At 39.3% G+C, this 13,277-nt stretch overlaps 1 protein-coding gene across 6 annotated transcripts in view; it reads right to left on the bottom strand.

The window, feature by feature from the left end:
* ECPAS (Ecm29 proteasome adaptor and scaffold) overlaps positions 1-13,277 on the bottom strand; it is a 99,420-nt gene that overhangs the window by 26,058 nt on the left and 60,085 nt on the right. For all 6 annotated transcript variants that reach the window (XM_060014339.2, XM_060014340.2, XM_060014336.1 and 3 more), the window contains 11 exons: positions 12,909-12,989; positions 11,675-11,900; positions 11,150-11,241; positions 9,305-9,439; positions 8,332-8,494; positions 7,711-7,883; positions 6,431-6,532; positions 2,991-3,114; positions 1,549-1,694; positions 1,059-1,113; positions 17-131 (listed from right to left, as the gene is read on the bottom strand). In XM_060014339.2, coding sequence (XP_059870322.1) covers positions 17-131; positions 1,059-1,113; positions 1,549-1,694; positions 2,991-3,114; positions 6,431-6,532; positions 7,711-7,883; positions 8,332-8,494; positions 9,305-9,439; positions 11,150-11,241; positions 11,675-11,900; positions 12,909-12,989 — 1,412 coding nt within the window. The remainder of the gene's footprint in view (positions 1-16; positions 132-1,058; positions 1,114-1,548; positions 1,695-2,990; positions 3,115-6,430; positions 6,533-7,710; positions 7,884-8,331; positions 8,495-9,304; positions 9,440-11,149; positions 11,242-11,674; positions 11,901-12,908; positions 12,990-13,277) is intronic.

The raw sequence follows: 13,277 nt of genomic DNA, 5'->3' as shown, positions 1-13,277 counted from the left end.
TTCAAGTTCACTGTACCTTTTGCCAGTCATCAGTGTTTCTACAAGAGTAGAAACCAACTCCTGTTGATCTTGTTCATTGCCCAGTTCATACACCAACCCAAGGCCTTTTGAGGCAACATCTTGGCTAAGTTCTACACAGAAGTCAGACAAAACAATATTCTTTTAAGAAAAATTTGTCCTCTGGGCATCAAGTTAAAAAAAAGTTAAACTTGTAACATTAACCCAAAATGATATCAAAGTAAAGGTATGAAAACATAATCAACCTGCCTATTTTGTTAAAAACATACTAAATCATCTGAGCGGACATGACACCAGCAAGTCTCTGTAAATGAGAACTACATTCACAGAACATCCAACTCACAAGCCAAGTCAACCCTGCTGGGCCTTAGTGTGTAGTGCATGGTGACAAAGGGTCAGTGGAGGCACGTCGCACACATGAGAAGTAATCACAGGATTTAAGGACGCCCACGTGCAATTTTTTAAATGAAAAGTCAACATTAGACCACATGTTTAAAACAATTAATAAAACAAAGCTACTATTTAAATGTCTAACACAAATATTTGCACTCTCTCCTGGCTTAAATCACAGAGAGAAAAGGAATTCTAAGTATTAGGAGAAGAAAGCTATTATTTGGTACAAGTATGAGTTAAAGAAGGCCTCGGCTCCACTTTTAAATGCAAAACTGATCTAATGAATAAATAATCTAATGAATAAATAAATACATTAAGAATCAAGTTTCCTGTAGCCTTCTTTTACGTTCATTAATCCAGGTTTTTCAAAATTTAAAATACAAGTTTAGGGCTTCCCTGGTGGCGCAGTGGTTGAGAGTCTGCCTGCCGATGCAGGGGACACGGGTTCGTGCCCCGGTCCGGGAAGATCCCACATGCCGCGGAGCGGCTGGGCCTGTGAGCCATGGCCGCTGAGCCTGCGCGTCTGGACCCTGTGCTCCGCAACGGGAGAGGCCACAACAGTGAGAGGCCCGCGTACCGCAAAAACAAACAAAAAAAAAATACAAGTTTAAAGAAGTCTGGAAATCAAATATTTACCAATTACTTACCATCATTTTCTGACAAAACAGAAACAAATGCACTCTGAATTTCTTTAAGATGAGACTGAAAGAAGAAAAAAGGCATTCAGAACACTGAAACTCTGCCTCCTTGGGAGAATAAAAATCTTGCTCTCAGGGTACACAACCCCTGTGAAGTCTCACGACCAGAGGCAGTCACAAACCCTGCTGTGCTCTCATCTTGGAAGGTGGCCAAATTACCTGAAGGTTGTGGCACTTACAGGTGCTCTAACGCACACAGTCTGAGCCTCCCCCATCCTCACCACTTCCTCTGACATTGTACCTTCAACTTAAGAATCATCTTCCAGCCCATATATATCAGGTACCATCCTTCATTCCTTCATGTATAGCTTATTTCAAAATACATATTACTGGTTAGTGGCCCTCACCCTCATACACTTCCCCTCCTACCACCTTTCTATTATACATACTTCATAAACAGTTTCCAACAGAGCTGGACCACATTTACAGAATGGCTTACCTTCACTTCTTGATGGGTACTTAGCTTCCTCACAAGGGAAAGGAGCCAGATGCAGGCTGCTTGCCTCACATGTGGGTTGGAGCTGATGATATGTTTATTTAAAATCACATCCAGCACCCAGGGGACCACATCATTAACTTTAGCTCCTAGGGAAAGGGAAAGGATGATAAGAAGCAATTAACATAACTGAATAGAGCTCCCTGAAAAAGATAAAATTTTAATCAACATTTACTCAATACAACAATCCTACAACATATTAAGATCTAAATGACTAAGGTGTTTAAATAAATTGCTGAAGGAACTGATAATCATTCATTTCAGAACCTAGCATAAACTAAATAACCTTTCAAAGGTACTCAGATAACTTTAGTTCCCTAGAATGAAAAATTATCACTATCATGGGGGAGGCTAGACATGTGTAGGGGTAGAGGGTGTGGGAAACCTCTGCACCTTCCTCTTAATGTTGCTCTGAACCTAAAACTTCTCTTTTTAAAAATCTGTCTTAAGTTTTTTTTAATACTCATATGATTAATGTAATTTTACTCATTTAAACAGTGACAGCAGGAAAAAAAAAGTATTTCTCTTCCTTTATATTTCCTTTTAGACCTTAATTGCACATGGAGTTTTTAAAATAAGTATTTTTTCCTTTGTTTATTTTTAAATTTTAAAATTTTTATTGGAGCATAGTTAATTTACAATGTTGTATTAGTTTTGTCTTAATTTTTTAAAATTATCCCCATTCTTTCTAGTGTCAGCAATTTTTCTTTCTCTACCGTATCTTTCCCATCTCCATCTAAAAACTAACAGGCAAACCAACCGCTATTAACCTTACTTTCCTCCTCCAGCTACTATGCCATTGTTCTCCTTTCCTTTGTCACTTCAGAGTTCCTCAACCTTGGCATTACTGAGGTTGGCAGGACACTCTGCTGTGGAGAGCCATCCTGTGCCCTGTAGGATGTTCACAGCATATGAGACATGTGAAATCACAGTACCTGTAACATGTCGTCAGAAAACGCATGCCCCTTCACCTATGTGGTCACTAAAAGCCAGAGGGACTTAGTGAAGAGGCACCTGCTACACGACCTGCACTGTGTGATAAAGGATTAGGGGACACAAAACTTGGAAACTGCTAGGCCTCAACCTCTAACACTGGCTAACCACACCAATCCTCACGAATAGAGCACAAGTCTGAAGGTAATCGATAGCTAACTCCCCTGCCTGCCTTGCCAAAGGACTAAAGAGACAGTTCTCATTCATTTTGTGCTCAGTCTCCTTTAACCAACTATCTTTCTCGACTGAGCCAAACTGATAAATACATATATAAATATTGGAAAGAGAGTTAAAATGGAATGTATACGTTTTTTTCTTTTGCTCAAAGGTGATAACAAGAACAGAAGAGGGTTACTTGGTGGTAATAAACTGATTAGCTGACTATATGGTACCGGCAGGGGGCGTATATTCTTCTTCAGCCACCAGCCAGGCATCCCGGGCGGCCACAGAACTAGTTCCTATCGCAGCGCTGGTGATGGCTTCGCCGATAGTGAACTGAAGCTCTATCTGCTTGGCCTGCAATGAAGGGGACAAAAGTGAGGAGTCAGAGAGAACACTGCCCCAAAACATCCGTTTCCACAAAAAGCCTGCTTACTGTCCTGTTTCTCGGCATGCTTTGTTTTCACTCTTTTGCCTGCAATGCTCTCAGCAAACAGGATGGTTGGAAAGTGAGGCAGGGTGAGGGAACAGAGAACCCAAGAATGACTTGAGGATCTTTTCCCAAGTCTGTGTTGCACTCTTCACCCTCAGCAGAGAACCACTAAGCAGGGATTTTTAATCTTTGGAAGAATGGAACCATTTACTTGGGGGAGAAGGGCATGGACTGTGGAGCCATATGGATCTTGGTAGAAATTCTGTTTTTCACCAGCTACATACACTTATTTAAACTCTGAGACTCAACTTCGTCATTTGTAACATGAGCATAAATAATACCATCATCCACCTCGTCAGGCCGTAGGGATTGAACGAGGTTAACGTACATAAAGCACCTAGTAGACATCTGACTGGTAGTAACTGCACCCTTAACAGCGGCCTTTATCATTTACTAACACCTCCTCCTCTCTGCACGGCTTAAATTACATGATATCTGCAAGTTCCTCTCAAATGGTTCAGAAAAAAAACCAGAGAATGACAAAGCAAACGTGGTAAAATACTATAATTTGCTAAGTCTGGATAAAGGGTATAAAGGAGTTCTTTACACTATTCTGACAACCACACTGTAAATTTGGAATTGTTTCAAAAATCAAAGGTTTAAAAAATTCGAAACTATACATACTCAAATTTTTTTTTTTTTTTTTTGGCGGTACGCAAGGCCTCTCCCTGCTGTGGCCTCTCCCATTGCAGAGCACAGGCTCCGGACGCGCAGGCCTAGCGGCCATGGCTCACGGGCCCAGCCGCTCTGCGGCATGTGGGATCTTTCCGGACCGGAGCACAAACTTGTGTCCCCTGCATCGGCAGGCGGACTCTCAACCACTGCGCCACCAGGGAAGCCCTACATACTCAAATTTTAAAAATCAGATTTAGAAATTGACACATCTCACAATTATGAACCACTGACTAATATGGAATTGGACCAGCCTCAGCTCCCTTTGGCATTTTTCTCTAATGTTTGCTGGGAATCAGAAAAGACCTAAGAATAGGAGAGTAAGAAGAGAATGAAGAACAGAGAATATGAGGGGTATGGGAATATGGGACTTTTGGGAGAACACTGTAAAGCATACAGACAACAGTCTAGCCATTTCCAAGCTTAATCAACTAAATGCTCTAGGCTTGCTGAGGTGTTAAGTGCTGATACCACACACTTCCTACTCTGAGAAAAAGTATTTGAAGGCTTCAGTCCTACAGCTTTCCTGGTCAAAGTTTCTCTTGGCAACTCTAAGCTGAGAAAAGGTTATCTCAACACAGAGTATCCCGTATTAGGGAGTCATTTTATGTGCCTGTTTTTACCTGTTTACATGTTAATAACAACAGAGTTGGCATTACAAACAAAAACAAAACTCCCTAACTCTATTTGTGAAGATAATATCCAGATTTTGCTTTAAATATTCTAGAAATAAAGAGTGGATAAATAGGAATCATTATATAATTATTCTCTCTACTTCTGTGCATGTCTGAAATTTTCCGTAATAAAAAGTTAAAAGAAACAACAACAAAAAAAACCTTTAGGACTTTGTCCTAGATGACTGTGAAGATCTTTTGCTTCTCTTGATTCCTGCTTTTTTAAAATTCTCCTCCTTCAGTCTCTCTAGCATGTTTCAAGCTTTTCATATAGTTCTGTACTCCTAAACTCTTAAAATAATGTCTTCAGTAGCAAGTTGAGAACCGAGACAAACCTTCATTCATTTAAACAAAACTGGAAGAAACCCATCTCTATCATAGATATATAAAAAGAAAAAAGATGAGAAAGGAGACATCACAAGCTTTTCCCCAAGACGTTACAATGTCAGTGACATCCAGGGAGAATGAGATATGGTTATAATTTCTTGTCAAAAAATGTCACCTTAAAAATACTCCATCAAGAATCCAGAGACCTGCATCCTAATGTCGGCTCTATCACTCAGCTGCCTTATTCCTCAACCACAGCTCTCCTCTCTCCTCCCTTTCTTCCTTCAAGGCCCAGCAGCGACTTTGCCACCAAAACACGTGCACCAGCTCCCCCAGACAGAAGTGCTCACGCCGCCTTCGTGAGTCCACTGCCTTACACGCAAACATCACTTCATTCAGTTACGCTTCCAAAAATGTTTGAGGTCCTGCAACTACCAGTTATGCTGCCAGGCCCCTGTTTTATAAGGGGGTGAGGATGGGGGTGCAAAACAGCCTTTGCCTTCAGCCTAGTGGGCAATTAGCAACTGTGATGAATGTTGTGAAGCAAAGTACGGAGCAGCATGAAAGCACAAATAAATAAAGAAATCTACTCTAGTCTGAAGGGTCAGGAAACTTTTCAAAGACCTATAGCAACAACCTGAGAAAGAAGGAAGCATGGGTCTGTCAAAAGCTCAGAGCAGAGAAGGACTAAGAGGCTGGTGAACAACAGCGGCTGGTGAGTAAGTGACAAGAACCAAGGCCCAATCAGGGGCCACATCAGACTGTGTTAGGTCACTCATCATATTGGCTAGCAGTTGTCCACCACACTGGACATTTATCTAGAAGACAGAAGCAAAGTCATCAGACTCAAGGGCAACCAGAACACTGGCACCCACTCCCCACATCTAGCTGAATAGGTACGTTTCCCCTTCTACCTACACTGCACCACGTTTTACTCAAAAATGATGAGAAGGGCTTCCCTGGTGGCGCAGTGGTTAAGAATCCGCCTGCCAATGCAGGGGACACGGGTTCGAGCCCTGGTACGGGAAGATCCCACGTGCCGCAGAGCAACTAAGCCCGTGCACCACAACTACTGACCGTGTGCTCTAGAGCCCGTGACCCACAACTACTGAGCCCACATGCCACAACTACTGAGCCTGCACTCTAGAGCCCGTGCTCCACAAGAGAAGCCACGGCAATGAGAAGCCCGCGCACCGCAACGAAGAGCAGCTCCCGCTCGCCGCAACTAGAGAAAGCCCGCGCACAGCAACAATGACCCAACACAGCCAAAAATAATAAATAAAAATAAATAAATTTATTTTTAAAAATCATGAGAAAAGGACTTCCCCACAGAGGTGATTTAGTCAATGCTACGATTACCAGTGATGGACCCACAGATGGTACTCAGTAAGTACTTGGTGAATAAATGAATAAAGTTTTAATTTAAAACCTCGCAGCACGCAAAATTCCAAGTTAAGAAAAATGCCTTTTGTTTGAATGACTAACAACCAGATAGCAATATAAATACCTCCACAGAATCCATCAGACCTTGCAAGAGGAGTTTCTGGTGAGGAAAATCTCCATCCCCAACTGGAAAATACCCCAGTGTTTGGATAGCTCTTTCTTTCATCTGGAAGAACACAGAATTTTTTTTTTTTTTAAATGAAGTATATATAACAGCTTGGTCCCAGAAAAAATGTTTCCAAAATGAGAAAGCAGGGAGGGGGAGTCTGTCTAACTAATGCATCAGCACAATTTTTTTTTTTTTAAGTATCCAATTTTACAGAATTATGTCTATAAGACATTGGAGGTAGAAAGACATAAAACTGAGTTCATTAAGGGTCCACAGCTGCAAAAGAAGGAAGAACAAAGTCTTTAACTAGTTCATTATCCTACAAGCTATAACAGTTATAAATGTAAATTCTGGGCCCAGAGGACCTAAGATTAAGTCACAGCTCGACCATTTTAATAGCCTTTACAACTGTGTGACCTCAGGCAAGTTACTTAGCCTCTCTGTGACGCTATTTCCTCATCTCTGAAAATAGAGATGACAACTGTACCTACTTCACTAGATCTTTTGGGGATTCAATTAATTAATGCATGTGAAGCACTCAGCATATGCTTGGCAGATTGCAAGTGCTCAACAATGGATGGTAATGAGTAGTTGCTAACATCTAATAAAAACTACTGTGATCTCAGAAAGTTTTAAATAGTCCCTAGATCAAGAATAAAATTACATATTTATTAAACTTGTAGTAAACCGATTTTTCTGTTCATTAAATCATCTTACACTTCAACACTGAGGTGTTCTTATCCCAAAGAAAATTTTTAAAGTCTATGAAAGTTTTTATCTGAAACTAAAAAAAACATAAGTGTCCTTTTCCTCAGAGATTACTCACACTGCTTACGAATGCCCAGATTTCTTAAAACCAAACTAAGTATAGGAAGTTAAGATTTAGCTTTGGTCTGAAATTACAAAAATCGTTAAACTATTTAACACTTTATTACCCCCCTTTTGCATGACAAAAGAATTACCTGATGCATTTAATATTTACCCAAATCTTAACAGTTCTGGGCCTAAATTGGAGTAACTGGGTCAAACAGTACACACACGAAAGCAGTGCACAAATCATCCCCAACTCAAAATTAAACAGTCACCTAGACTTTCTTCTTTACCACTCTTTTCCACATTCAGTCCTTCCTCCAGCTGTAATGCCATCTATCCTGACTATGATTCTGTTTTTATTCATTTATTTATCTATGAACAGAAAGAATTTCAGGGAAGAAGGATAAAAGGACGAGACTTGCCTTATTTGTTTCTTTACTGGAGGGTATTCTATTTAGCAGGCTTTCCACAAGATGCAACTTAGTAAAGCCAGATCCCTCACTGGGGATTGGGAGTGGACCATTTCTGCCAATTTCACCCAGGGCTGTACAGGCAGCAATTGCCAGGAGGGGTGATGTACTGTCCAAAAATGAGCCTGTAAACACATTTAGACACAAAAGAATTTTATATCATTACCCCTGGAATCCAAAGCAACCAGCAATGTACTCAAGATTTTTTTAAAGACAGCAAACCAAAATCAAAGTCTACAACATATTTTCCAGTTGATAATTTGTTAGCATTTCTTTAGTAATAAAACACCAGAGTCATGTCCTTTCTTAATGTTTACAATTTTTCCCATAACGGAATCATCTCTGTTAAATAGAAACATATAGAAAAATATGTATATACAAAAACTAGAGTACTTGCATTGTTATTAAAAACAAAGAATTTATTCCGCATCAAGACTCTGTGGAAAAACCGCGTGTATTTAGAGTGCAATGCTATAAAAAGAAATTAAAATGTTACAATAAATTTTAACCTAATTCAAAAAAACTGTAACCTACTTATGCTGACATCCAAATCAGCATAAACACATTAATTACCGATAGTTTCTGTGGCACTCTGAATGAGTTCCTCTTGTTCGGGCAGAAAATCAGCATTTGTCTCCACGTCTTGCTGCTCTGCCATTTTCATTTTCTTCTTAGCCAAATATCTTCCTACTGTGAATCCCAATGCAAGCAAGGATCCGTGCTGTATCTCCGGGCTCTGGATTTAACAACACAATACCGTAGGTCTGTCTCTCTCACACGTGCGTGAATGCAATGAAATAACTGTGTGTTTACTACAGTCATCTCCCCAATAAAATATAAGGCCAAAGAATAAAGTGATCATGTGAGGCTCCACTGGATGTTAATAAATAGGTTAGGGAACAAGAGAAAACTTGAGTTTCAAACACAGAATTCTGAGAAGTTAAGCTGAGTCCTGACTCACTTGGATTTAGATTCCTTAATCCCATACCCAACTCCAACTATGGGTGAGGTGACTCCATTGCATGCTCTTATAAGCACCCACACTTTCTTCTAGCTTATAAATAACACTTAGGTAAATATACCGTCATAACTTTCAAGCATAATTTTCCTCTACTGCCAACAAAATACAATGAACGGATCCTATTTCTAATTGCTAAAACCTCCAAATGCAAATAAAATATTTGAAAGCACATGGTTTCAACAGTGTTTCCTAACGGGACAGGTACAATGAGAGGTGGCAGTAGATGGGGAGGAAAAAAGGAACTAACATTTCTGAGCACCAAGCACTACTAGAGCTTCTCATGTATCCACTCCCCGCCGTATTCGTAGAGCTTAAAACAATGCCTATGAGACACAAGGCACTCAAATTTGTTGACTGAACTGACTGAATCCATGTATTATCTATCTCATTTAATCTTTACAATCATAAAGGCAAGAAATTTATGAGTTCGTTTTACAAGTGAGAACACAAAAACTAAAAATATATTAGATGCTTTTGTAAAACTATTTCCCACAAAAAAGGACAGAGACAAAACTGATAACATACATGATTGTCTTTCGTAGTCTTTACAAGCTGTTCTATCATTGACTTCAACTCGTTTCCTGACACTGTAGATACCACCACAGAATAAAACAATGCTGCCAGTTCACGCATCTCTTCTTTACTGCTATTCATCAGACTCTGAGCGGTGTAGAAAAAGAAATACACACATAATATATGATCATCTCCCTGCTGACAATGTCTAACATTTAAAACGTTATAATGTTCAATCTACTGGTAACTATGAGAAAAGAACGCAACAAGCTATTATTTCAAAACGAAATAAAAGCGGAGGTATAGACCAAAATCTTACGTGCATTTTCATCAAAGATACAAAGTATAAAACAGGTGGAATTAATACACAGCTGATCTGAAACAGAGGTCAGCATGCGTTTTCTGTAAAGAGCCAAATCTATCGCAACAATTCCACTCTGCTATTGTAGTGCAAAAGCAGTCATAGACAACAAATGGGTGTGGCTGGATTCCAGTACAATTTCACAGACACTCTAATTTTCACATGTCAGGAAATTTTATTCATCTTTTAATTTTTTTTCCAACCCTTTAAAAATGTAAACAGTATTCTTGGCTTGCAGCCCATACAAACAGGAGGCGGGCCAGATTTGGTACATGGGCCACAAGTTAATGACTCCTGATCTACAAGATCAAAGGTCAAAAACTCTAAGATCATTTTAAAATCAGCAAATATTCACAAAGAATTAAAAAACCTTTTTAAACCAGAAGCAATTTCCTGAGACTAGATTTTCCAGAAAAGTACAAAACTCACTCCTCTTGGTAAATTACCTTCATGCTTTCACACTTAAATAATTGGTACATTTTACCATAATTCAAACTGCATTTTCCAAAAAGAACTACATTATGTAGCACAAAAGGTATACAAAACTATATGAGCCAGACCTGTAATAAAAAAGATTATTCACTGTTTATCTGAAATTCAAGTTTAACTGAGTATCTTGCATTTTTATTTGCTAAACCTGGTAACCCTTTTGGTGTGACCACAGGACAAAAATACTCTCCAACATGGCCGGTGGGAGTGTGAATTGGAACTACTCATATGGAGGATGTGCATTATCTATTAAAATTGCATCCATGTGTCCTCAATTCCACTTCTGGGGAATCTACCTAAAAATATACCCACTCATATTCAAAATGATGGACTGTTCATGGCAGCAGGCTGGAAGTACCCTAAATGACCATCAATAAGGACCTACAATAAATTATGGCACATTCATGCAGTGGGAAACAATGAAGTTGTTAAAACAAAAAGGATGTTCTCTCTGTAGTTATATAGGAATAATTCCTTGTTCTAACGCTAAGCGAAAGAAGGTACAGAACAGTGTGAGAAGTATAATACCCTTTTGTGTGAAAAAAGGAAGAAAACTCAAAAATGCTCATTTCACTTGTGTGTATATGCATAAGTAAACTCTAGAAGGGACACCATATACAAATAAGTGATAACCTATGCATGTCTGTCAGGTGAGAGAGGAAGAGGCAGGAAGGTGAAGGGATCTGGGTAGCTGAGAGACTATGCAAAGGAGACGTCTTACATAATTGTTTACTTAAGTTATATATATTTATTACTTTTTTAAACTTTTGAAACAGAAAAATAATTCTTTCTTACTTATAAGACTCCCAATTCATCTCCCCCTCTCACCTAAATGGATCACTGCAATGTATGGACCTACTCGCTGCCCAGTAAGTGTTTAATGATGAGAGTTTCAAAATGACCTAAAGGCAGAAAAGGCCACAGAAACACTGGTAGGAAGGCGACATCATGAGACCGAAGTTTAAAATATACAGAATCAAAAAGAAATACACATGCACAGGATATACCTTTATCCATTCGGTTTTGTCTACAAATTTGGTAGCCAGCTTTTCCGGATACACTGAGACAGCTTCCAACAGACAGTACATGACTGGCAAACCTAAATAAGAAGGAATTCAGAACCATCCTGATTTCAAGAAAAGCAATAAACGCACAGGGATCACTAACTTCCTTTAAAGCATAAGGCTACAGCTTTAGGAGGCATTCCCCAGTTCTACAAAACAAAAGTTAACCTAAATACAGTATGTGATTCAATACACAAATTTACAGACTTATTGTCTATAAAAAGATGCCCTGTTCTTCACACCCACTTCCAAAGTAAAAATATATTACCTATTGTTAAGCATTTCTTTCTGAAAAAAGAAATAGTGTATCAAAGATGAACTCAGGCAAGTTTAGAAAAGAAACAGAGATTCATGTTCAGTTGCAGGAGAGAAGACAGAAAATCATTTTGCTATAAATTCTCAGCTGAGTTTAAAATTAGATTTTTGCTTAAGTGCTTTAGTATAATCCTCAGCGGCATGACCTCCTACCTCCAACACCTGCTAACAGCTGCTGAAGCAGGCCGATGTAGATCTGAACAGGGTTGGTTTCCCCACTCTTGGAAGAAGACGAGGAGGGTGTCGCCTGGCTGCCCGACATTAAAGTCCGTATATAGCGTCCAATGGCTGGGGCGTGATCTTGCATATCAGCCAAACTCTGAGAGGTGGGCACCACTCCCGCACTGTGAGCCAGGCACATGCGCAAGTACAGGACTATCTACAGACAGAAGGAAGAAGGACACCAGATAAGCGTCTCAAAAAATCAAGGCAGGAGATGTTCTTCAAAGTGACAGCTCCCAGCTTTGATTTTCCACCTTCCTTCAAAAGCTATTCAACAACCCTCACAGAAGATGGAAAACATGACTCAACGTGTGAACTGAAATTATCACAAGGGAGCAGAATTTATATAACCAGTTTTATAATCCAAAGAGTGCTTTTTAACAGAGTTTAATGGAGTTAAAACACAAACTCCACTTTTAAAGTCTAAAATATAACAAGGAAAATCATTATTTTTTTTTTAAAGATGTGTGTGTATGTATGTGAGAGAGACAGACAGACAGACACTGGGCAGAAACCCGGGACCAATGATCTGTTCCTGTGGAACTTGAGCTGCATTTAATCTCCACTGACACGAGAATTTGAAAAAATGGGTTCAAATCATCTACAGAAGAGTAGCTACAACGTCATTAAAAACCTCTGACATAAATTAGCTACTAAGGAGTCCTCTGGAAGCTCTTTCCTTGACAGCTAGAACAGGACAGGCAGTAATTTCATCATGAGTCTTCTTACTCTGAACAAGATTATCTCTTGCCATTTAATTAGTGCAAATCAGTGACTAAAACAATAGAATTTCCCTTAGCAAATGAGATAAATTAATCTAATTCTCCAACCTTCAAAACTGGATAATCCAAATAACCTCAATATATTGTTGGCTTTAAAATTGAAACCTAATTTGCTGTAAATTCCCAATAGCAATCAAGGCAGAGCACCTACTTCTTTCGCGAAGAGAATCTCACTGAGACAAATGTATTTCTAGACTCCACTATGATTTAAAATAATACCAATTACTAAGTACTGTTTTCCTAATAAACAACCTGGTATAAAACAATGACGTCACTATATGGGTTTACCTAGAACACAAAAAATTCACGGTCATCTCTTTGACTGTGACATTATCGTTAAGAACCTTTAGCGAAAGCAAAATAGAAATATATGTCAGTCCTACCTCTCCAAAGGCTGCTGGATTAAATGGAAGGACAGTGGTCCCAGTCATGTACTTGGCTGGCGTTTTCATTCGATGGGAAGCCTAATAAAAATAAACCCCAAAAATCAATTACTGGAAAACAAAGCACGTGTACCCTTTCTCAACTCAAAAATAACTGTATTTCTAGATACATTATTGTCTGTTACTGTTTTTTTTCTAGTCAAAACATTTTTCCATTAATCATGCTTGATTGTGCATGGACCTCAAACCCGAAGTTACAGATGTGTTGCCTTTTGACTGGCTTGTTTAAAAAGAATAAACCTGGGCTTCCCTGGTGGCGCAGTGGTTGAGAGTCCGCCTGCCGATTCAGGGGACATGGGTTCATGCCCC

Source organism: Delphinus delphis, chromosome 6, assembly GCF_949987515.2.
Source record: "Delphinus delphis chromosome 6, mDelDel1.2, whole genome shotgun sequence".
Classification (NCBI taxonomy): domain Eukaryota; kingdom Metazoa; phylum Chordata; class Mammalia; order Artiodactyla; family Delphinidae; genus Delphinus; species Delphinus delphis.
Note: the sequence above shows the minus strand (reverse complement) of the source record. Positions and strands in the feature narration are given on the sequence as shown.